This window comes from Zonotrichia albicollis, chromosome 2 (assembly GCF_047830755.1).
Source record: "Zonotrichia albicollis isolate bZonAlb1 chromosome 2, bZonAlb1.hap1, whole genome shotgun sequence".
NCBI classification, from domain to species: domain Eukaryota; kingdom Metazoa; phylum Chordata; class Aves; order Passeriformes; family Passerellidae; genus Zonotrichia; species Zonotrichia albicollis.
Window position 1 is genome coordinate 30,519,760 of NC_133820.1, and position 26,513 is coordinate 30,546,272.

Consider the following 26,513-nt stretch of genomic DNA (forward strand, 5'->3'; position numbering starts at 1 on the left):
TAAATTCTGTGAAAACAGAGGCAGTTTTGACAGAGCTGTTGGAAGTCACCTGTAACTCTTCAGAAGCATTTTGGGCACACAAGCTGCAGCACATACAGTAAGATTAGCTCTACAATTTTCCTTCTGCTCTTTCCCCAGTCTCATCCTGTTAAATGCAGTTGAGTGGGTTTGCTTCCAATAATCTGATGCATAAAGCAAGTGAATTGATACAGTGCATTAATGGTATTGTATGCCTATTTTGGAGTAATCTGGTGTAAACTTGGTATAATTATGTGGCCCCAGACTTGGGGTCTTTGCAACCTTGTTGCAAAATAATGTGATTATGAGATATTGCACTTAAGAAATTTCCTTACCAAATACTGTAAATTCATTTCCACTGTTCTAACATAATTCTGAAAATACAACTCTAATGAGGAACTTCTCTGAGAAAAAGCAGCTGAACTGAATTCTCACCACAAGAGTTTATATACTCTATTTCTGTATTCATCACTGAAAGCAGTACACGTGAAATTCTGTTTTACTTATTTTCATGTAGAAGAAAATAATTTCACAGAAATTACTGGGGGAAAAAAAATAAAGACCAATTGGATTTATTCTCAGAGAAAAAAACAAACCTTTCTGAAGATTGTCTTAACTGGAAAAATTCACTTTATAATCCATCATTGTATTATTATAAATATATCTCCAAATAAGCAAGATTGGATGAAATAAGGGACTTTTGTATACAGCACTATAGCAAGGAAGCACTTCTCAAGTATGGCAATGCTTTTGCAATTAAAAACTGCAATTTCAGGTAGGAAACTTGAGTTCCTGTGATCCAGGTAAAGGGATATTATTTTAATACACATTACTCTTCTAACAGAAAGACAGAAAACAGTTCCTGATAGGATTCAAAGACCTAATTACAAAATTACAATTTTGAGTCCCGACCCCCAGCCCTAATCCATTACTGACTGCATTACCCATATTTAACCATAAACTCTCCCATAATACAACAGGAAAAATTTTTTTCATAATGACTTTAATTCTCTAATGTTAAAGCATTCATTATTTGTTACTGTAGCCTAGCTCACTCACTGCACAGTCAAATATTGTGGTATTTTGTAACAGGAATTTGGAGAAGATCCACTGACTGTGCAGGCTGAAAACCCCTTTATTTTCAGATGCTTTTCAACGATGGTACAGACCAGTCTGTGTAAGTGCGTTTAATTTTCTGTTTGGACTTGGCACAATAAGTCTTTATAATATCGACAGGAAAGCTTTTATAAAATTATTCCTACCATCACAATCAGGGAATGTCTAAAATGACAGAGAAAAAAAATGAAATTTACACCAAACTGTTCATGATCAAAGCTTGGTCATTGTTTAGACAAGTGATACTAATAATACTGGAACATCAATCTTACAAGACAGCAACTTTACAGAATAGATGTTAAGCAAACAATTTAATGTGATGAGAGATTTACAAAAGAAAAAAGCAGCCCCAAATATCTTGTGGGGAAAAAGGTGACTATTAAATGTATCAAACAGGTCATCCTATGTATGTGTTAACAGTTCCTCAAAATTAACATGACCTTTACATATTAGAGCTTACAAAATACTGTTCATGGTACTTAAACATAAACAAAAAACCCCAACAGATTAATAGATACAAGAAACTCAGGTCTTTAGCATTTAGCTTAACACAGAGAACGATCTTACACATGTACATCCTGTTAAGTTCTGTGAACAGTTTGTATTTCTGTATAGAAAAGTGGATCTGACACAGCAGTTAGCCAAATGCGAGAACAGACACATAGAAGAACTTGCACAACACACAAGACTTCCAGACTCTGAAAAGAATTCTTAAGTTTTCTGCAAGATGGAGGTTTATTGCCCATTTACAAAGAACAAATGTTAATTACAAGACAAATATGATAATTAAACATACAAGCTCTCGAATTGTACAAAGATAATAATTTCTCATGGTTGATGTGCATAGTTAAAAACAGTGCTAGCTTAAGAGACCTTTGCAAAGATGCAGTGTAATCCCCTGCAGTTACAAGGGGACGTGACTGAACAGGTAAGACACTGATTCACCATTGTGTGTTCTTCGAATTGCCTCTGCCAGGATCATGGAAATGTCAATAAACTGAAAGAAAAGTTGAGGAGAAAAATTTGATGGCATGCCAAGAGCAATAAACAATGCAATTTAGAGCCATATAAACAAACAGTCCATCTACCTTTTTAGCTTTTATTTCTAGAAAGTAATAAAACAAAGCTTAGGCATTGAATATATACATAAGAACTGCAATAATACCAAATAAGAACTCAAAAATTTAGTAAGAATGCATTGACTAGGATCACTGAATGCTCATATTGTTGAGTACTTCTGACAAAGGGCATGCTGTCAAAAAGCCCCACTATTCTTGCCATCAGATGGCAGTGTCTGCTTGACATAAATACAATTTAAAGGAAGTACACCTTTTTAAGTGCTTGCCCTGTTTCAATAAATACCAAATGTTAAGCTTTAAAAAAATCCAGTAATTCATTTAAAACCTCAATCCTTTATGCTTTGCTCCACTCTATACTAAGCAAAACCTCCAAAAGGGACACGGGACTTTTCAGAACAATTCCATTTGTGTTTTTCAAGGAAAAATAATGTCACCTAAGATTTCTGTGGCCTCCTCAACAGAATAACTAAGGTCCTACATCCAAATATTTTATGAATAATATTAATTAAAAAAAAAAAGAAGAAAAACCCAGTCAATTTTACATTTGTCACTCTTTCAACAATCAAGCGTACTCAAGGTGTGACAAATAAATATTTTGAAGTGCCCTATTATATTACCTGAATCCCCTTAAAACAGTTCTTTAGCATGTTTCAGCAAAATGTTTTGCAAACAATGTATTTAAGAATATTAATTTCATCTCAAGCCACAAATTCTAGCACCACCAGTGAGCAGTAAAATACAAATACTGAGTCTAAAGAAATGACATAACACCACTGTACCTGTATTTTTGGGCAATGTTTCATTTTCTCCTCTTGGGGGATTGTGTTGGTTACCACAACAGCCTCAAATGATGCATTATTAATCCGAGAGAGGGCAGGACCAGAAAAGATGCCATGAGTCAGAATGGCATAAACTTTAGTAGCTCCAGCAGACATTAACCTGTAGAACACACAAAAATAGCATGCTGTGATGCATGTGTACATATATGGTTATAGATGACGCCAGATACAAATCTCTAAAGTGCATTTTACTTATGAAATCCTATGTATAAAATACCTACAAAATAATTCTGATATTTGTATAACATGAAGAAGTTTGAATTGTTTCAGAAAAATCCCCAACAAAAATTGTAATTAAATTAAAATGTTCTTATTTGCAGCAGTGTTACTAATCTACAATGCTGTGCTTTTGACCACACTAGCACAACATAAAAATGAACTCCAGTACAAGCTTTCTATCTTAACCAGGCAAAAAATTAAATAGGTTGGATGGCAATATTCACAACTCCATTGTGCCTCCATTATTGTCCCCCTTTATTTTCATTTGCAATTCAAACAGTTCTGCTTGGAAGGAGTTTCTGAGGAAGAAGAAATGTTAATGATTAAAACCGTAGCTTACTGCAAGGTTGTGGGAAGACATGCTTCTGAGCCAAGCACTCAGTGAAGTGATGCATGAGGAGGAAAAAAGTATAAATCAAAGAACTAGAACACCTTGTGAATGACTAAAAATATCCTAATTTAGTTTCTAATGGCCTCAATGCCTCCAGATGCTCAGCTATGTCCTACCTGCTTCTCTAGCCTTAGAAACAGAGGCCCTGAGGAATTTTATCAGATCATCACAAAGTCATTTGTTGTATCTGAAAATATGTTCCTTAGCTCATCTCCTTGATATGCATCTAGGTTGCTGAGGCAAAAAGAGTTCTAAGGAGTATTTTGGTGCATGAGTCTTATTATACACAAAGTACATCCCACCTGGATTTGACATTAATGAAAAACACTAATTCATGCTAAGAACATGACACAAGCCAATACCACTGAAGCTAAAGCATCTTTCTTAGTGAACACTGCAGATACATTGAAGGTGATTGACAGTTTTAGAATTTGGTCTATTTTGTCTCTAGAAATGCACTGTAGGTAAATAAAGAGTGCTTCTCTCAAACAGGAAAGAAAGGTTTTTCACAGTAATTAGCTTCTATGCGCAAGAGTATTAAAAAGATGTTGGCTAGGCAATTTGTGATCTGCAAAGGGCACAGCCTAAAAGAATACTTTGAGCTATGACGTAGATTAGGATGGAGATAGCAAACAACTACACAATATCTCTGCAAAATTTCATCAAATTTTCATGAAAAATGTAAGAAACACAAGATTACATGTGAGTTTTTGACATCCTTTATATAGGTGCAAACAGCAAGTCTGCAACTAAAGACTGTAAACTTGTGAGATTAACTCTACTTCAAACCACCAAGAACAATGTCTAACTCTTGTTGCTTTCATACCATTTCCCACAGCATTCCCCTGTGGAAATTTGCATTGTGTAGCTTGGACAGGTATACTTTTCAATGGGTAAAAAACTGGTTGGATGGCTGGGCCCAGAAAGCGGTAGTGAATGAAGTTCTATCCAGGTGGGAGCCAGTCACTTGTGGGGTACCCCTAGGGCCAAACCCATTTGACATCTTCATCAGGGATCTGGACAAACAGAGTGGGGGCACCCTCAGTTAGGTTTGCAGGTAACACCAAGTTGGGTGGGGGTGCTGATCTGCCTGAGGGCAGGAAGGCTCTGCAGAGGGATCTGGACAGGCTGGATCAATGGGCTGAGGCCATTTGCAAGAGGTGCAATAAGGCCAAGTCCTAGGTCCTGACTTTGGTCACAACAACCCCATGACGTGCCACAGGCTCAGGATAGAGAGGCTGAAAAGCTGTCTGGTGGAAAAGGACCTGGGGTGCTGGTTGAGAACCAGATTAACACGAGCCAGCCTTACTACTAACCTGAAAAAAAAACCACTATAAAGGCACCTGGAAAACCATAAATAATCCTTTCTGCTCAGCTAGAGCCTTAGTTCTACTGCTAGAGCCTTAGTTAGGATAGTGGGTCTACATTCACAAGCTCCTCTTCAAGTAGACCAGCTGGAAGGAATCCAGAAGGCATCACAATTGAGCAGAAGTCTAAAACCTTGCGGAAAGACTGAACAAACTCAAGTTACTCTACTCAAGAGGGAAATGAGAACTCTTCAACCTACTTTCAGACAGAAGACAGGAAAACTTATGCTCATCTCCGCAGATGAAAAGGACAAATAGTTTTATGCTTAAGATGTACAGTGAAAAGTAATATTACATTTGCACTGGACACTACAGTGAAAACACTTTAGTGTTAAATCCAGTAAAGCTTTGTTAAAGATTGCCTGAGAAGAGTGGAAAGGCTCCATGATGAGGTTCAAAGAGGAAATCATTTTTGAGCTGTTGTTCCTGCCTTAGAACCGTAAAGTGCACTAGATGGCCCAAGCCCTTTTCAAGTTACAACATTTTATTTATTCTGTGCTCTTCCTAGGTACAGATCATATATTTCTGTAAATATTTTCTCAATTTCATGTTCAAAAGGAGGACACAGCTGAATCACAGAACTGTGACCTATCAATTCAAGAGTCAGAATGACTTCATACTAGAGAGGTCAGGATGGGTTATAGGCTTTGAGGACAACTGTATTCATCAGCCGTGCAGTGAGTGAGACAGACCATAATAACACTTACTTGTCTGCTGCATGACATATTGTGCCACATGTGTCAGCCATATCATCAACAAGAATTGCCACTCTGTCTTTCACATCACCAACCAAGACCATTCTGTCCACTTCATTTGCCCTCTTTCTTTCCTTATGAATGAGTGCAAATTCCACATTCAGTCTGTCAGCAATTGAAGTAACCCTAGGTTGCAGGAAGAAATGCACCACGTTTAGAGAACCATTTTAAAGAAAAAACAGTCATACAAATGTTTTTGTCACAAAAAACAGTTTTTTGTCTTCTGGCTTTCAAATTACCACAGCAAAAAATTTGCAAGGAATGAGACAGGTAGAAGCAATCCTAATTCAGTGCTAATTATGAACCAGAGTGTCTTAAGCTATACCCCAAAAATCAGTTTTTTAATCGAGTTGACTTTGGTTTTCTGTCATTAAGTGCCTGGCTTTGAAAACATTTCAGCTATTCACAAGCTTTTATTAAGCTGCTGCAATACCAGTCACACTAGGTAATTTAAAGTAGGGGGAAGTAAATTCTAAGCCTACGGGAATGTGCACTTTAACACTCTAACTGGAAAATACCATTGCAGGGTTTGAAACCAAGCCAAAGGGAGAAAAAAACCCAAACAAGTTAATAGTGATTAATAATTCTTTTCACAGTACTTGACTAGTAATCAAGTAGCTTACTTCATTAATAATTCCCTTAGCATACATCTTCTTGACAAAGATCTTTTAAAACTCTTCAGGGTGACCTCTGGTGGCCAAACAAACTTCTAATAATAAACTTCACCTGCTACAGACTTCTGATTGCCTTTTTGCAGTTTGTTCTTTTACTGTGTTTACTAAATACAGTGAGAGTTATCTTCAAAAAATAAACTTGTATCATTAATTTGATAATGCAAAAATATTTGGTAGGGGAAAAATGCTGCCTCCTGACTTGAATTCTAAGTAAAGATTGCATTTTGCATTAAAAACAAAACCAACATAAAAACCAAATGCAAAAATAACAGTATCCTGATAGGAACAAAGAAATTTAACTGACTAAGTGATCTTTTAGAATTCTTTCTATGTTCTTCACATCCTTAATTTGATTAATCTAAATAAAAACCCAAATCAACAACTAGGAGTTCCACTCAGTCATATTTCCCTAAAGATCATTACAACATGAACACTCACAACAGACTCAAGGACTTCAATTAAAATCAAATTATGACAGTCTTTAACACTTTTCCCCATACTACAGTTCAGACATTTAAATTGCTATGGGCTTACAGGAGTCTGTCTTCATTTGTCTTTGTTCCCTGTGCAGAAGCAGCATGAGCAATAAAACCTGAGAATATGCATTTTGTTTCAATGGCATGCTTTATGACCTCACCAGCCAGCCTGCTTCTGAGCTTTGGCACTGGTTTATGCTCAATCAATACCAAATAAAACAGAGTCTGCTAAATGAGTAACACATGCCGTGAATGAAGAAAGCCTCCAATGAACTAAGTTTTCTATTTTTACCCTTTGCCACTCAAACTTTCAGTCCCTTTTTCTAGTATTTGTAGTGCAAAACTTGGGGTCAGCAGGTTTACATCTGAAATGCAATAATGTAAAGAAAAAAGAAATGAGTCAAGCAAGCTCTTACCTAAATGGCAGCAGGTAGAGTGGGAATAGGCCATATGCCTTGACAGAGAAGGGAAGCTTAGGCAATTCCAGAGCGAAGCAGGAAGAGGTGCAGCAACTTGGCTAAAGAGGCAAACAGCAGGGAAAATCTCTTCCCTCTGGTGGAGGGATTCAGCTAATGAGGCCACATCCAGGGAGAGAGAAAAATATCTTTAGAGTATAGAAAGCTCCTGAATGTTTTTAAGCATGAACAGCATTGGAAGAAGTAGTTGTTCTGTTTCTACAATGCAGTTGGATTCATCAGTGTTGTACCCTTTATTTTGCACAATTCATAGAGGAATATAGAAGACTAGACAAACTAGATCATTAACCACTTACTATATGTACATCTAATTGGTTTAGGTTTGTAGAGTACCTTTTTGCACCACCTGCATCGGGTGAGACTATGATACAGTTTCTCCACTCAGGAATGTTCTCTTTAATCCACTGCAGGACTGCAGGTTCTGCATACAGGTTATCTACTGGAATGTCAAAGAAACCCTAGTCCAAAAGAGAAAGAGTTTCATAAATATGTGTTTGTATCTTACCTGGAATGAAGACAAAGGGAAAGAATCCAGCCTTTGCCTTTCATAAATGGCAGAACTTCATTGGTATTTTACACTGGTCTAATTCTGCTTTTGATATTACTGTCAAATGCTGCTGAAGTCAAATAAACATTAAGGTCTTGAAAAATATCACCCAAGAGTAGTGAAAAAGGAAACAGGTGTTCCCAATTGATATAAAAATCAGGAAAGATGATCACCTTCAGGCACTCAAGTAAATTCATGCTAGTGAAAAGCTCTCAAAACATCCAGTGAATAATACTCAGCTTCCATAAATTTCAACTGCTTGACATTAACAGCAGTATTTCAACATGGGGAGGATGCAAACCAAAATGGAATCTTGGTACAAGTTGTAAAAACGAGAAATCTGGTTTAGACCTTTTTATTTATGTGACAGCCATCTAGCATAATAAGAAATTCTGATTAAATGGAGCGCCAGAACTGAAAGATTTGGTGTTTTCTGTAAAAAATAAGTTCTCTTAAAACAAGGTACACATGAGAATGACAAATTATGTCTGCTCTGTGTCTGAGGCAAAGGTTTTGTGATTTGTTGGATTCAGAAGTAAGCCAGATAAGGGTTGCCAGGCTCCATCTCCACTTCTTTTAAGAAAATATTACACCCTTGGCTGTAACAACAAAACTCTACCTAGGGCAATACTATAATCTCTGACAAGGCTAAGATTAAGAGAACTTGCCCCAAGCCAGTATATTTTATATTCTGGAAGCTCTTACATTAGACTTGGCAAATTCTACCACAGCTCCAATGCATAAATATTTGAAGTAACTGCAAAATCACCTCATAAAATCGAGACTGGTTTCTTTCTAAAATGGAGTTTCATTAGAAACAGGTAGCAAGACTTTCTCTGAACCCTCACAGTTCTGTACACAGCCTTTCAAAATAATGACCAAAGCCACAGAGAATTGCTATCAGCTTGTCACATTAATTCAGTAGAGCTTCTAGGACAGCAGGTAAGAACCAACCTGGATCTGAGAAGCATGCAAGTCCATGGTGATGATGTGGTCAGCCCCTGCCACTGACAGCATGTTGGCAACAAGTTTTGCAGAGATTGGTGCACGGCTCTGAGAAATAAAGCACAAACATTTACATTTAAAAAATATTTTGACTAGATGCACGGAATCAGAAGACTAGCTATTTTTCTTGGTTTTTTCCTTTTACAATATCTGGACTCTAGATATGAAAAGCTTCAGAATTTTAGTTTAAACCACCCTGTCAATCTTGCTACTAGGGTTTTGAAACTAAGTAAAGCATTTAGGAAGATCTAAATCAGCTTGCACAGTCTGCCTAATAATGCTTTGTATTAAAGAGATAAAATTTGGGATATAGTTTTCCAATTCTTCTACTTAAAAGTTTCAGCTAACTTCACTTTTCTACTCCACAGAAACACTCCATTCTATCTTATTCTAAGAAACACTGCAAAATTCAAAGATGGAAGGTAAAATGGACCCAACTTTTGAGAACACTGCTTTAAAACAACGTTAGTATCAAGTATTTCTTCACAACACAGTAAAGCTTGTAGCAGATTGTTGTTGGCAGGGGTCTTTTACCCTGACTTTTTTTTATAAATTTCTGTTTAATTCCTGGATGCAATTAGGAGTCTAGAACTCCCAAAAGGCACAGGGGAGGTTGAATAAATCCTAAGTAGAAAGAATGAAAAGAATAAAAATCTTATTAGCAAAGTTAATGCCAATGTCAAAAGGTTTTTAAAAGCATCAAGGATGCAGAACAAACAAAAACAAGGGAACTCTGACTGGAGGATACCTCACTATTTTTTAGTTACTCCAAAGTTTTTTTCATTTTTTTAAGCTCTGTAAAAACCTGTCTTTCCCTAGACAGTTTTCTCTACACTAAACAAAACCTCCTGCTTTCTTTTGCTAATCTTTAAATAAGGCTAATAGCTGGCAATAACATTAGCATAAAGGCAGAACTGCAAGTCAGAGTTTCCATCTCAGTATCAGACTGCTTTCGGCCGGCACAGTAGTCTCTCCTGCTACATCTCTTTATCAAACAGCCTCATTTCACCTCCCAGGAACTTCCTCTCCTTCCAGCTCATACACACAATTACAGGGTACCTCTGCCTTCCTTCCATTGATGCTCAAGGGCATAAGTGACAATGAGCTGAATCACTGACAATTTAGCCTGGATGCTTTTTCATTTGCATTTTCATCCTGTTTTCATCAAAACTGTTCCTAGCTTAGGTGGACATTGGGCATTTCTCTGTTTAAACCTGCAGATTGGCAACACACTTCCAGAATAGAAACTGAGATACTGCAGTCTCGTTTTATGGCCAGATCAAGTTTATCACCATCATTACTGAAATTCTTCATTTTGGAAACCATCCCTTTTGTGTGTTGTGTTTCACAGAACACCACCACCATTTTGTCAGTGTAAGACACACAGAAAGCAGATGCACCAGCCAGCACTTCCCTAGATCTCTGCAATTCAGCTGCATATCACTTCCAGAAGAGTTCATCATCGTTACTGCTTCAGCACAGTTGATTTTCCACTTACTGAGAACAACACTGCTCTTCATTTAAGTTCAGTTCTGTAAGTTGTCCAAAACTTTCTGGATATTTTTATTATTAGTAGCAAATTTTTGTTCATGCCATTTGAATTCCTGATCACTTCAGCTCATTTTAGCACCTGACACTTTTAAGCTGGACTTCAAAATACTCTCAAATCTCTGTCAACATCTAACAAAAAAAAAAAGTATCTACTCTTTTCATTCTGTTGCAGTGTTCTCTTCCCAGCTCTTTCCAAACCTCTAGTTTAAAGCTGAACTAACAGGTAAATCTGAAATGAGAGGTTTGCTCTCCTGCTTGTACTATCCTATCTTTCCAGGCTAGACACATTCCTTCATGGGAACCTCATTCAATCTGACCTTATTATTCAGAAACTTGGATGACAAAGGTGAATGAGAACTCAGGATTTTCCTTATAACATAGTTTGTAAGGTTCCCTTCTGATGACAGAGGTAAAAACACAGATTCACAGTATTCATTGTTCAATTCTTTGATGTAATTTTAGATTATTTTCAGAATTATTAGTGTGAAATGCAGCATTAGATTATTTACAGAAACAAAATTGTTAAAAAATCACTTGAATTACCAGTGTCAGGAGGAATCCACAAAGCTAATATAAACAACACCACAAAAGTAACTGTGCAAGGGACACATAGCTGAAAGTAAAAGTTGTCCATTAAGATCAAAGCTCTGTTGCCTTTAAGCATCTTAGTACATTGTCTTGTTCAATATTCATCACATGCACACTGAACAGAAAAAAAAAATAAAGAAAACCAAAGAAAGCCCAAAGATTTATAACTGGAACTTCCACTTCCAAGAAAGCCAGTTGTGAAGTGTATGGATACCGAATGTTCACTAATGCATTACCAAATTTATAATCTCAAAAATTAGAGATTTGCTTTGAAGCCTCAGAAATTGACAGCCATTATCTTGAATATCCAAATAATTTTTAAACTAGAATCTAGGGGTTTTCTTGTAGCAATTATTCCACAGGATTACTGTCATGGCCTAGGTGAAACACAACTGAAATCAAGAAGTGAAACTGAAAATGTTCCTAGTTATACATAATGTAACCCAGTGAGTTTCACCCTTTCAGGCCATATTAATGGAAATGCGTAGTGTTAGATAAAAAAAAATAAATAAATTATACCTACCCAACGCTCCACGGACCCCTTCTACAAATCAAAAAAACAAAGTTACATGAGCTGTAGAACACCAAACTCATCTATCACTACTTCTAACTTATCTCAAAGGCATCTCTACAGCATCCTACATAAATGCTTCCTGCCCACAGCTTGGAAGGTTGGCATAATTAGAGGATGCATAAATGCAGTTATAGTCAAAGCACAGAAACATCTGAGCTATTTTTAAGTTTACCTAGCTTGTGCATCAGAAATGTTCTAGTTTAGGGCAGCACTTGACTGAATCTAAATTAATTTACTGAATTTTTTATCATTCTCAGTAAGCCTTTGTTTTTGGGTTTTTTTTAATCTGTTTCTCATTTAAAGATAGTTCAGGTTTAGTGCTAAAATTTTCAGAGTAGACCAAATTGCTCAAACTAAGATTTTTACTACAAGGCCCTTTCCTTACATGAATAAATGAAGAGCTCTTTCATTGTTCTCAGAAATCATAACTGCACCAGAGGTATAACAAATACATGCTTATTTTAAGCAGCAAGGACTCAGTCTATTTAGTTCATAATGAATTAAAGCCACTCACTTAAATTCAAACTAGAAAACAACATCCATGTACTGAAGATTACACTGCTTCAATTCAAAGTCAAGCAAACTACAGCAATGTCTTCCACCATAGAAGAAAATATGTGTGTGATCACAGGAAGAAAATGGCTGGCACTTTACTGACACTTCAGGCAGCACACAAAGCTCGTGCGCTCATGATGGGTCAAAGACCAAGTGATCTGATGCAAGCAGGAGGGAAGATGTCCCTGTCAATAAGCTGCCCAATGTTGACAGCTGTATTATAGCTTATTTTGCAACACAGAGGTCAACTACCAAGGCTAATTTCCAAAGATGGCAAACATTTTCTCAATTGCAAAACTGAGGGGGGAAAAAAAAACCCCACAAACACCAACAGCAACAAAAAATATATGCCTACAATGGTGGAACTCAGTGACACACAGAGAACAGTCTGGGAAAAAAAAAATCTCAAAATCTCTATTAATCAAAATCACTTTCCACAGCATTTCTGAAATACAAAATGTTCCTGGATGGCATGCACTGTGCCACCATGCTGTAGGGTTAAAACATCTCTGGAAGTCTGCCACATGAAATTTGGGTATCCTTGACACGACAATTTAGAGGCATGGAAATTTTGGAATATATTCATCCTTTTCCCACACCAAGAACTTAGAGGATGGTACAGCAGAACTTCCCAATATGAAGTAGGAAATCAAAACATAGTGAGATGCTTTCCCTTCTTAGCAACAGAATGCATATTGGTGCCCTTTCAAGGTCTTTTGGTATAAAGTACTTCATCATCCACTACAAAACACAGCAAAAATGAAGTACCAAGAGATGTAGACATAGAATAGGGCCTTTTATTTTAATTCCTGAATTCCATTTTTGAAAGTATATGAAGTAGACTTTCGTTGTAGTAGTATGCTATTACAGAGCCTGCAGTTAAAGAACTAATATACCAGAAAATAAGTTTTTTTAGTTTTGTTCTTAGATATCACAGGCTGACTATTACATATTTTATAATAACTGCCATTATTTTTAGCTTCTCCATTACTTCAGTCCTGTTAGGTTTTTAATCTAAAAGAATATCAAAATCAACAGAAGGTTTGCAGAATGGCTTGATGCCCAAAGTGAAAGAGAGGAGGCAGTCCATTTATAAAAAGTAAAGGAGAGAGACAATTTTCCAAAAACACAACCGTTACAATCCAATCTTTAAAGCCAAATTTACATTTCTTATTACTTCTTTTCAAGTGAGCTTAGGTAAAAGCACAATTCATATAACCTCTCAAAGGGTCCTTTTTTGTACATATAGTAGAGATAAAGTCCAGTTTTCTTTTTTAAAATCAGTCTCACTTCCCACACAGGGTTTGTTATTGTGTTACCAACTGGACTGTACTGATATATTCATCAGTTATGACAGACCAAATTCAGGAAAAGGGCAAGAAAATCAGTAGAGTATTTATAGGGTTTCCATACAATTTCTTGTCTTCATAAATAAAAAAAAAAATATTACCGATATAATTTTTTTAAAATCTGTCTGGCAGCATAAAATAATGGTTTTGGTAATTTCTGTTATGTATTGTGGATTTTATCAGTTCCTTCCATTTTGCTCTGTTTAACCTTCTAGGAAAAAACCTACTTACATAATTGTTACAGCACTTTGAATTCAGTATTTAATTCCATGCAATTATAATGCTTAAAAAGGTGTTCTCTCCACATTAATAGGGATTTAAAAACAAAAAAACAACTTTGAAAAAGTAGGATAAACAATCCCATAAAATGCAGTTTGCTAGCAAAGTACTCTGCAAAGACCACACACATAGAATATACCTACTTTTGCAAACTGAAGGCATGCCAATTATCAAAACACAAACAAAAAAAATAATTTGTCTCGCTCCATTCCTTGTGGATAAACTAACTGAACATTATACTAAGAGGAAAGGGGGGGGGGGAATCAAATCTTTCAAATCACTTAAATGTTTATGAAAATTGTTAATCTCAAAAAATTTCAAGTAAGCAAAGTGAATAGAAGCCTTCCAAAATGACAATTCTTACCTACCTTGTCTTTCTTATCTTGCCTGGCATATGGAAAACATGGAATTACAGCAGTCACTCTGGAGGATGATGCAATCTTGCAAGCATTGATCATGATGAGCAGCTCCATTAAGTTGTCATTTATTTCTCCACAGCCACTCTGGATAATATACACATCTTCCCCTCTCACGCTTTCACCAATCTCTACACTGAAAGAGCAGGAGATGATCATTTCAACACTTAAATTACTGGAAAGGCATTACTAAAAAATAATAAAAAAAACCAAACAGTTGTGTTTTAACAAACTACCACAGGTCTTCTGTAAACTTGCCATTTAGGGTAGGATTATTTTTACAGCGATTTCTATAAGAGCCTCCTTGACAATTTTAATATAAGCCAGTATGGTCTTAATCAGGTCAGCATCAACCAACAGCAATAAAATCTACACCATGATGTTCAAGTAAAGTGTTTTTAAAAGAAAAATCTTACAGAAGAGCTAAGGCTGCCAATCAAGAGCTTGCCACTGCTCAGCTCTCATTTTGTGCCATTTTGTGTTCTGTTTCCTCTGACTGTGCTTACGTGCTTTGGTTCCTTATGTGAGTATCTAAGTTTTTTTGTTCTTCCACAGATTTCAAGACACATTCTGGGATCAACCACTGCTCAGACCACAGAATTCAAAAATTAAATTGAACTTAAACAGGAAAAATAAAACAAACTGTTGAATGCATAATCCTTTCTCAATTCTAGATCCAAGCAAAAGACATCTACGGCTGAACCACACTAACTTTTCACATCTGTTACTTCAAAACTTACACATAAATATAACAGAAAAACCTTATTTTTTACCTAAATCCATGTACAATGTACACAAAACATAGACATCCTAAATAATTATGTGATCAGACCTTGCAAATTCATGCTCTATTATGCTAGTCTCAGTTATTAAATGCTAGAATGTATTGAACTTTTACAAGGTTGTACCTTTACCCAAGACACAAATAAGCTCAAGTTTCTGATTGGAAACCATCCAAATGGCCCAGATGTGGGTAGAATAATTTCTCTAAAGAGTCCTTCAATGCTGAGGCTTGCTCTAGTCAAACACAGTCCTAACAAGTTTTGTTTATCAACTCTCAGGGTGCTATGTAAGACTCATGAGCTTTCTGCAGAAAGGAATTTACTGCTTTTAACCATCTTAATGATAAGCACACATTTGATTTATCACTATCAAGATAGTTGAGTACATGCTCTCAGCTGCCCTATCTGAGTTCTCTGCAGGCCCAAACAAATTATCCAAAGATCCTGTATTAAGTTTTCTCCTTAACTGAATACATTTTTTGCCTAAGAATGCTACTAGCAGGATTTCTTAAGGTCAAAAGAAAGCAAATCATCAAACATCAGGTCTCTGGAAGGACAGAGGTGATCAGAAACACCATTATCTGCAGATATGTCAAGAAATCTTTTGGAGGCTTTCATTATTCCACAAAGACAATTTTTAGGCACAAAATTGTTATTTTCCTCTCTAAGTTTCTGATCAATGGAATGAGGCCATTCAGAGAATTGTGCTTTGATTTAAATATTTTCTTTGTTTCCCTTTTTGAAGCTGGACAAGTTTTGGTAAACATAACATTTTTTCAGCAAGATACTAAGTGTGATACATGATTGGAAAAAACTAGGCAGGCTTAAGTAGGAGCCCTTCTGAACACAAACCCAGCTCCATGTGAGGAATCTACTCACAAGCTTACAGATGTGGCTGCAATCATTATTATAGCTTTGTGGTTATCGTGAGCGCTTTAAAAAATTCTAATTGCACCCTGACTCAGCAGTTACACAGACCTGCTTTATAATGAATGTTGTCTCATACCACACCTTTGGAATATGCCCAAAGAAAAATTATTTTATTACTTAAGAAAAAAAAGGAACAGCTAATTTAACAGTCTAACATTACATACTAGGAAAAACATTGGCTGAGTGACAAAAGTATATGATCTTAGTGTTCACTATATACCGAAAGAACACTTGGAGCTGTTTTACTCTTTTTAAAAATTGTCACTACTATGCACATCATTAAAAATCACAGTTTTCAGAGGGTCAAGGAATATACTTTCAGATAAATATAGGTCTGGTTAATACCATGTTATTTTTCCATTGTCACTAATTGTATTTTTTTTCTTATGATTTTGGGCTACCAATAAACATCAACTTGTAAACAACTTAGAAAACAAACATCCTACTTCTTTCTCTCTTAGTGCATTTGAAAAAGAAGTGTAGCCATGTTTTTAAGGCTAGAATGACATACTTACTTGTGACATAGAAATGTAAGTAGTCACATTTCACAGCCCACAAGACAGAGCTGTACAACAGATCAGTATCTCTTATTATCTACTTTCTCAAAGACTGGGAGGTATTGTGTGGACTCAACCAACAGATACACACAGAGCTGCCTATTTCACCTTCCCCAAGCCAGAGTAAAAGATAACCAGTCATTGTGTTGCAGATACAGCCTGTACTAACCACACTGGTGGGGGTTTGGATGGTGTGTTTTTTTTTTTTTTTTTTTTGTTTGGTGTTTTGTTGGTTTTTTGTTGTTGTTGTTTTTTATTGTGTTTTTTTTTTTTTTTTGGTTTTTTTTTTTACCGGAGAGAGAAAATTGGCAATTAGGGTTGGTTTTGGTTTGTGGGGTTTTTTTTGCCCCATCCCTTTCTTTTTTTTCATATTCAGGCAACCAATAAAAGACTATAAACTACAGAATCAGGTATTTGAATGTTCTATTTCAAATATCTATTAGACAACGCTAAGCTAACTGCAGTCAAACTCTGTGACAGTTATCTTATTAACATTGCTACTAAATTCTCCCATCTATATCATGACCTAATTAACTGTTTATGAGGTTATTTAAACAATTTCACATAGTCAGGACACAGAGGAAGGACACAAACACAAGCTCTTGCCTCAAGATTACAAGCTCTGTTTGTTTTATGCAATTTAATCAAATTCACCTATTTGGTAACAGTTTAAATAAATTTCTGTTCAAGAAGAGTCAACAGAACCTGCACATTAAAAGCCCTGACACCACACAATTGTGTTTAAAAGGGAAATTTACAAAATCAATGGCAAACAAAGGCAATTAACTCTGAGCCAGATGCTTGGCATCCAGAAGCACAAGGCTCTAGCTGGGAAAGATACACATAAAACAGGACATGATGCTTAAGTGTTGGTATCTGCCTTCAACTTGCAAAGGCTGATTTGAGTGTTCCATTTAACAAGTAGAAACTTGGACAGACTAACAACCAGTGAATTAAGGATACAGCATGAAACCCACTTAGATTACAAACATTTCAATGGCTGAAGCATCCATTAACCAAAAATCAGAATCAGGAGTAATCACAGATTGAGATCCTTTTGAGCCAGATTTATAGTGCAGTCCCAACTGAACTTAGTGATGGGAATTACAAATTTGTATGTTCTAACTAAAAACCAAGCAGCTGTGGGAAATGGGATTAAGTATGCAGAGCCAGACTACAAAGGTAAATAATGCAAATACATAGCTACGATGTTCAAATTATACACTTAAAAGGGTCCTATGTATTTTTAAAAATAATTACAGCAGTTTAAGTTTCTAGCTATGCTTATAAAAAGTAAGATTTCTCAAGAAAATAGATGCTAAAAAGGTAGATGTGTACTTCAGGCCCTTCCAACACCCAGAGAAGAGGCCAAAAATGAAGGTCTAGAGTCCTCATACGGTGTGCAAATGAATCAATATCTCAAAAGTGATCAAACAAATCCACATGCTGAGTTTGCAAGACATTGAAACCCAGCCAATGGCAAGCACTGAGCAGCAGGGTGTGTTTGACCTCTTACCTTTGGGAACACATTTCCCAGAGTAAAGTCTTTCAACCCAAGAGTTTCAACTCACTGGGCAAATATTTCATCTGATGTGATGTTACATCATAAAGTGAACACCAGCAAAGCCCAAAGCAAGAAAGAAACAATAAAAATGCCAGAGTTGGTTTTAAGGCTACAGGGATCCCATATCTCCTGGCACCCATGGTGTCCCCTCAACTCTAGGCTTTTCCACAGTTCCAAGACAACCCTCCTGCTATATCTCCACTAACAACCGCCCAGCTCTGATGCAGAGCACTGGTGTGGTAAACACCAGAAGATAGGAAATATCTTGTTACCCTCCACTCTGGCACACAGCCTGCCACAGCAAGAGGAAAACACCTTTTCTTGAGCAAGTTCTGGGTTTAACAACAGGCAGCCCAAAAACTACCCTCAAACATTTGGAAACGAATGTCTAACAAGTCTGAATATGTGCAAAAACTCTTCAAAGGCTGAGTACCAAACTCTGCACCTCAGGACACCTGGGACTGCCAGCCATTATCCACACATATTGGGGGTTTTATTTGGCTTGCCTTTGTTTTATTTTTCTTGGGGGAGTGGGGTGGGGAAGGTGGTGTTGTGGGGTTTTTTTTTTCTTTTTGTGTTTTTTTTTTTCTTGTTTTGTTTTGAGTTTTTTTGGGGGGAGGGAGGTTGTTTTTAAATGTCAAGTTTTAGCATCTACACAAAGACAAAAGTGCACCACATACGGCAAGGCCAAATAAGTGAAAGTCTCAAACCAAAAGCTTTAAAGTATTTGGGTCCTTTTCCAATTCAGAGAAATGAACAGTGCAATAAATGGCCATATTTGCTGCATCTTCAATTCCCTATACAAACAAAACACTGTTATGGCTTTAACACATACAGTGTGCAGTCCAGAAACAATTTTTACGTTCTCCAACCAAGCTGGTAAAATCTATTTCTCCAGTTTCCTCTAGCTCATGACAGTGTAAGCAAGCTGGGAGAGAGGGAAACAGCTGTCCCCTCTGAGAGAGGCAGACCACCACCAGCCCAGCTGGGAATCACTTGTTGGGCACTATGAGGAAACACTTCACATCCCCATGTGTCCCTAGTCCTTCCTGTCTTCAGCTGTCCTAACACCAGTTTGTGACCAGAGCTTGCTCATTCCATGGGCAGGGATCTGCAAACACCAAAGCATCCCCTCAGGGAGGGTGATACAGCTCACGGCTCCACACCAGCTGAACACAAAGGAACCAGGTTACAGGAGATGCAGTGGAGTTATGGCTCATCTGAGACAACTGCAGTGCAAGGATGCTGATGGGGGATTAAGAAGGAAGTCTTAAAGCCAGGTAACAAATTGTAAATCCCTAGGACATAAGTTTCCAGGTTTGCTCTTTTTTCAGTTACTTTCTTCATGGAACAAAGTGATTTCATTTTTCCACTTTGTGTGAAATACAAACTCAAACCCATCCTGGATTCTCCAAGGAAACATCAGCTACTTTTTCCTAACTTCGAAGATCACATTTCAGCCCATGAAATCAAGTTTAATTTACTCACAAAAAAATGGCTCTCCTATCAACAGCACAGCTTTTCCCATAAAGCAGCCAATGTCCCTTTGTAGTCATTCCATATTTCCTTCTGCAAAAGCTAAATGAGATTCACTTTAATTTGCTATTTCTGAAACAGTCCAACTTCAGCAGTTGAATAAGGCTGTGGGTAGGAAGCCTTCAAATTCACATGTGCCAGGCAGGACTTCAATTCCTTTCCTCCTGGATTAAGAAAATCTACAAAACTCACTTCAGCCAGTGAATCTGACAGCAAGAGGCCAGGAGCCTCACAGGAATGGGTGGCAGCACTAACCATCTTTCACCAAGAAAAATGTGTGCTAAAGAATGCCATCTGAGAGCAGTTTATCCATTTTGAGAATAACAAGTATATCAAGGGCAGAGTTAAAATAAATAGTCTTCAGAGAAGGAAGAATACCCTACCTTGAAAGAAAATAAAATTATTTACAAAGTAATACATTTAATCATAATTTTTTCAATTGACTCACCAAAAATAGCTGCACTAGGGTTTAATTGTACAGCAACTCTAATTAAATGCCACCTCAGTGTATTTGAAGACAATTTTGCAAAGAGCTTCAGAGTATTTAATATCTGTATGTATCTGTTACATGTCAGTCAAACAGTTTCATGATGCTGAGGCTACAACAGCCATCCCTGTTTAAGGACTTCTTTCTCCAGCCTCAAAACTGCTGAAGACAGTTGGTTTGTGGGGTTTGAAGAAGATAAACTGTCTAAGCCCCCACTGCAGTCCCTATCATTTTGCCAGATAAATAAGGTGGTGCCACCCAAGCTCCTTCCATGCCACTGTGGCTGGCACTTAACTGACACAATGCAGACTAACAGAGTTATCATCCACAACCAGAGCTTAGTGAGGAGCTCTGGTGCTGCATTTGGTAGGGCTGCCTGACTTTAGCAGCTAGCTGAATGAAAGCATTTCCATACAGTTTAAAGGGAAGGAAGAAAAAAATGGGGCAGTGATTGAGTCTGGCAGCAATTTCCCCACTTTCTCAGCACAGGCTTTCCATTTACCAGCTACAGAACCTGAAAGAATATAGATTGCCTCAATCAGAAGATGACTCTGATGCTGTTGCTAGATACACCAGTCTCTGTACAGATAAAAATGAGGAGCCTTTCCTATTTTAAATGTTCTGGAGCTGTAAACATACAGGCACTGGCTGTTTAGCCACAGTGCTTGTCAGTGGTGGTCCTATCCCTGGCTAACCTCAGCATCAGTTTCTCAAACCCACTTACAGCTGCTGAGAACTGGGACTGAAACCTAAAGCCTGTCTGACTTGAAATATAATGCAAAATATTTAATAACTCTTCCCTCCACTCTATTCTGCAAGCCAGACTAATTACAACTCTCAAGTGAAAGGCTCCCAGCTAGGACCTCTTGCACAGATTTAAGCCCTGGGCTGCACACAGTTGTCAATTTATGCATCATTTATATTTAAGAGAATGCAGCAAGTAGCAAAACAGAGTTTTGAACAAAAGGTAAATCTTCTCTGCAACTTGCTAACTTAACAGATCTGACAAAACAAGAGTTTGACCCTCGGGCCCAGGCTTATCTGTTTGCATGGGGGATTGCTGGAGTGCCACTGGAAGGTTTAAGGTTCTTTGAGCTTTTTAACTATCAGGTTTTAGGATTCTGCAATACTGCAAGTGTATTTCATAATGCCAATACACTTGTTTATAAATTTAAAAATGGAAGAAAAATTTTTAAAAAGTACTGTGCTGGAGTCACTGTATATAGGAAAAAGTAAATTTTTGCTTATATACACATGCAGTTTAACAGTATAGAAAGACTGAAAATCCAGATGCCTCAGATGCCTGCTCTGCATAAGTTTCAACTTTACCTGTAGTATAATTTCAAATACATTGTTGAGGAATTCTCTTACTATTCTTGCTGGGGATTTTTTTATTGAGAACATTAGTCTAGAAAACTGGAAAGTCAACATCCTGAAGTAAGTTGCTAAGAATATTGAAAAAAATATTTGAAATAATATGTAGTGGATAAAACTTTACTTGCTGAAGGGGAAACAGGGAATTCAGATTAGACTCTCGAGGGAAGTTGTAAAACAAAACAAAACAAATAAAACCTAAACACTTATAGGTTTAAAACATTAAACCATATTAGTTCAGGGAATAAAATAAATAAAAAAGATGTCAGCATTGCCATGTGGCAACAGAAGCAACCAGAAATAATGTTTCTAATAAATACATTCAGCATATGTGTACATTGCTACTTGCCTAAAAACATAAACTGGCACTACTAGATTAGCAAAACCACTGAGATACTGCAGTCACCACTACCTTGTTTTTAATGCTAAATAGAATATTCCATACCTGGAAAAATAGGTGTATCCTAAAGCCCAGAATTTAATTAACTTTACTTATAAAATAAATATGCAAATTGAGATAAATTTCCACCTTGGATGAAATCTAAATCAATTTAGTTCTGCTGTTTGCTGTTTCAAGCACAGATTAAGATAAGTGTCTCTGGAGAAGAAACATTAAAAAAATTAGACAAGTTAGCAAGGAATTCATGCAACCAAATACACAAGTTAAGTTTTATCATGCAGAAAGGAGATCAAAGAGCAATAAAGTGAGAATGGGGCTGGAAAGAATTGAGAGAAGATTTAAGCTTTCATTTAATCAGGAATGAATAGAAGAGTTAGAGTGTGCAAACATTAGATTGCATAAACACCAATGGAAGACGGTTTATAGTAATGCCAGTGAGCATAACTAGAACAAGAGCAACTGCACTGAGAATGCAAAAATGTAGACAGAAAAGGACAAGCTTTGTGAGAGCAATTTTAGAACACATCATGGTAATATTTCAAAGGAAGCAATGAAAACATGCTTTTTCAGGAGATTCAGAACAAGAACAGATGAAAATAAACACACAAGAACCTCAGAGACTAGCCAGCTATTTACAGCAGGGGCTTGTGTTTCAGAATCAGCTGGCAGCCTAGACCCACATACCTACACAGAGGAGCAGTTGCAGTCTCACCAGCTCACGGGGTGAATATACCACTGTCACCTCAATTTAAAATTCTTCATTAAAACTGAGCAAATGAAAATGGTGGGTCAGAAAGCCAAGATTACACACTAGCAAAGAGAGGCAATATTGATAGAAAAAGCCCTGGCAAGCACATTCCTGGACTCCAGGTGAGCAAAGCTGTCCTCATGGTTTCACAGAGGATTTTTTACACTGTTACCAGTTAGTTTTGGTGTTTGGCTGGCTAGGAATCTGCAATGACTGCGCTTCCAGGAGTGAGCCAAGGCCATCACAACAACCTGTATCACTCTCATGCATGACCATCGGTCTTGGACTAGGGAATGGAGACCTACAGGAGCTGCAATGGGTTCACCATACACACACCTGGCTGCTAACGCAAAATAAAGACCAGTTGCAACAAATTCTGCAAGGGCAATTTGACTTAGATGCTTTTAAAAATCTAATCCAGCATCCTGTTTTCATATCTGCCTGTATGCAGATATAGGTAGGTAAGTAGGGAAGACCTAGTTTAAAAACTGCACAGCATACCCTAGTTCACAGGACTTTTTTTATCTCTCGGTAGATAAAGTTGATCAACTGCACAGTTAATTATCTGCGAGCGGCAGGATGCGCCTGACATCGCAGACGGGCTGCCTGTGCAAACACCATTCCCACTACAGAGGAGGGAGGATGCTCTTCACCCGGCCAGGGCCGTGCCAGCCCTCCTCCGGCCGAGGAGCTCCCGACGGGAGGGCTCCAAGGGACAACCCAGCAGGGACACCGCGGTGCGGTGCTTGTGCAGGCGGGGGAAGGCAGGGGCACAAGCAGAAGTGAGTGCGGGCGGGACACGCGGCCCCGGGACACACGGCACACGGCTCCCGCGGCTACGGCTGCACCGAGCCATCCGTACGCGGGTCCCGCACCGGCACAGCCGCCCTTGCAGGATCCGCCGCCAGCCCGGGCTGACAGCGGGACGGGTGACACCGGAGCGGGCCCCGCCGCCGGTCCCGGTGACACCGGAGCGGGCCCCGCCGCCGCACGGGGGTGTGTCCGGGGCGCGCCCGTGACGCCGGCTGGGCGTGGGAAGGGGACGCGCGGCGAGGGCCAGGGCAGTGGCAGGGGCACGCACCTGGTCTCCTGGTTGCTGAACTTCTTGGTGACCACCTTGCCCAGCTCCAGCCCGAGCCGGTCCGCCACCCGCTGGGACAGGTCGTGGTGGGAGCTGCCGCTGAAGAGCACAATGTTCGGCATGGCGGGGGCGAGCGCGGCGGGCGGGCGGGCGAGGTCGGGGCGGCGGCGAGAGCGGCGGAGGAGCGCGGGGAGCGCAGTGCGGGGTCAAATAGCGGCGGTGCAGGCCCGCCCCGCCGCCCGGAGCGGGAGGGACCGGGAGGGACCGGGGCGGGGCGAGCCGAGCCGAGCCGAGCCGAGCCAAGTCAAGCCGAGCCGGGGGCGCCGCGGGGCACAGGTGTGGCCGGCCGCCCTTTGCGGCCGCGGGGTGGCGGTCGGGGGCGGGGTGGCTGCCACCGCCTCCTTCTCCTCCTCCTCCCTGTCCGAGCCCGGTGCAGTCCGGTCCGTGCCCTCCAGCCGCCTCTGGAGCAGCGTTCGGCCGGGCCTCTCCTCAGGCGGGCCGGGCTCTGCCCGCCCGTCGCTCCCGCACCTGGAGAGAGGCACGAAAGGAAGATCCTCACGGCGGCTCGGCTGCCTTCGGGATATGTGGTTCAGGTGACACCGGCACCTAAAAAAAGCCGAATACAGCTATAGCTAGGTTGAGAAATCTTACTAGTTTATTTTTTGGGGTTAGAGATCTTACTAGTTTTATTTAGCAGAGTTATCCTTAAATAACCCATGACCGAGTCTGTGTAAACACTACATATTTTCCATTAGCTTGGCTTTGTCGATTGTTGCTTAGAAATACGCTCATAAGCAAAGTGCTGTCTGAAAACTGACTAATAAAAAGGTCTTAGCTTTCAGGTAGAACTGTTTTAACTTGTATGTATACAAATAAATAGATGGCATTGGATAGGTGACTTTCAGAACCACCTCAGTTTTCCTGTCTTAAGCATTTTCTTCAAAGAGCAGCATCTTGAACGCACGGTTATTTATGTTCTGTCTGTAGAATAATTCATTACTAAATAAATCCATTGTTGATTAGTAAATTTTTTTCAACTGAACCTGAAGTCCAGTAAGGAACTTCCTCAAAGAATCCCAAACAAACGAAAAAAAACCACTCCCAAACTAAATTAAATGTTTTAGTCAACAACTGGGTAATAAAAGTTTTGGGTTGTGGAGCTGGGGGTTGATAGGTTGGGTTGCTGTCATTCCTGTTCTTTGGTGGTCTAGATGCTTGCACAAATTATAGACACTTCTTGCTAAGTATCTCATCACTGTAGAGGGAATATAAATAAGGGATTCGGCTTATGGACAGAATGGAAAATATAAGTGTTTTGATTTACCACAGCATAACTCTAGAATCTGCTCCAGTATTTGATACATTGCCAATACCTCAGCATACAAAGACAATTTTTTGGCCCACTCACCCACTTGTCCTCTTTGTATTTTTTTTTACACAATGAAAAAGAAATGTGTTTAACTGTCAGCACAGTAGGCTCATAAAGCATCTCAAAGTCACATTTGTGATTCTTCCAGTTCATACATCTTCTTCAAAGACTTAATTTTGTAGGCTACATTTTATTGAGTTTCTTGCAATTCCAAATTTTGCTCACTGTCCTGACTTTGTTGTGATTTTTAGTACTGATTAGTCTAAAATCTTTAGATTCTGTGACAGGCCATCACAGCTGCCAATAAGACTGCAAGTTTCAAATATGTGAGAAAGGAAATTTGTTAATATGACCTCAGGTTTATCAGAACTAAAAACATTGCTAGACAGAAAAGGGCAATTTAAATTCAAAAAACATAATAAAGGAAAGCCATACTTTGTTGTCCATTCAATAACACCAGAACTTTTGAAATGGTCTGCAGGACCGGAAAAAAGACAAAAAACCAGTTTGGATTGCCTACAGTTTTTTTAATATATATTTGCCAGTACTGAACCTTACAATGAACTTGGTGATTGCCTAGATCCATTCTTTTTTCCCTAATACATCCAGTTAAAACTCTTGTCCTCATAATTATTATATATTCCTTTATTCGCTGGCTTAGCAGGATATCCAGACATTTCTTTTTGGCCCATTAATATTTTATGCCCAACAGGTAATTAGTGTTTATCCAGTAGCTACAATATAGAAACTACACATTAAAAGTAGTCATGGAGGCTGTCATGCAAAAGAAATAATGGTGATTGACATGCTAAGTGTGATTGCATTTTCCTTGGTGGTCATAGACTAAAATAGCAGATCAGAATTCAAAAGTTAGCACCATCCCCACTTGAAGCTTTGTACTTTGCTAAAGAAAATAAAAACCATTTTTTCAATAAATGAAAACCATAAGGGAGGTACCTGCCAAATAAGAGAAATTAAAACTCTCAACCAGAAATTGCTTTCTTCCTTTTATCATCTCATTGTGGTTAGAAACAGTCTTGCCTGATGTGTAGGCTGTAATAATCAGCAAAGAGCAAGAAGATGCTCTTTTCTGGTCATAGTTGTGTCAAAGTATTGGTCAGTTCAGCCAGGACAAAGACTGAAACAGCTGTGAGTCAGCTGGACCTGAGAAAACACATGTGAATCAGCTCCTGCAACAGAAAGCACTTCCAGCAAAGGTGTGAGAGACAAGGAACAATAAGAGGCTTCTAAATATCAGAAGCAGAAATCAGAAATTCTCTGATTTACATAAAACTGAAAAATTTTTGCCTATCTTGATTTCTTTGCACAGCAGTTTTGCAAATCTTAGCATACAGCTCGCTTTAGGGTTTTCCTTACAGTTCCCATACTAAAAAATGTTACACCCTGAAAA

General features: G+C 38.5%; 1 protein-coding gene across 2 annotated transcripts; it reads right to left on the bottom strand.

Moving 5' to 3' along the window:
- Nucleotides 1-1,135: 1,135 nt before the first annotated feature.
- PRPS2 (phosphoribosyl pyrophosphate synthetase 2) lies at nt 1,136-23,913 on the bottom strand. 2 transcript variants are annotated; one of them, XM_074534694.1, is made up of 8 exons: nt 23,734-23,913; nt 14,227-14,410; nt 11,625-11,645; nt 8,912-9,010; nt 7,744-7,868; nt 5,737-5,910; nt 2,993-3,152; nt 1,136-2,131 (listed from the first exon to the last, which is right to left on the bottom strand). In XM_074534694.1, exons 1-8 carry the CDS (start codon nt 23,853-23,855, stop codon nt 2,039-2,041), a joined length of 978 nt encoding a protein of 325 aa, XP_074390795.1. In that variant the 5' UTR covers nt 23,856-23,913; the 3' UTR covers nt 1,136-2,038. The 2 variants fall into 2 exon arrangements, with proteins under 2 accessions (XP_074390795.1, XP_074390796.1); XM_074534695.1 differs by lacking the exon at nt 11,625-11,645 and having other exon boundaries at nt 23,734-23,912.
- Nucleotides 23,914-26,513: the final 2,600 nt, after the last annotated feature.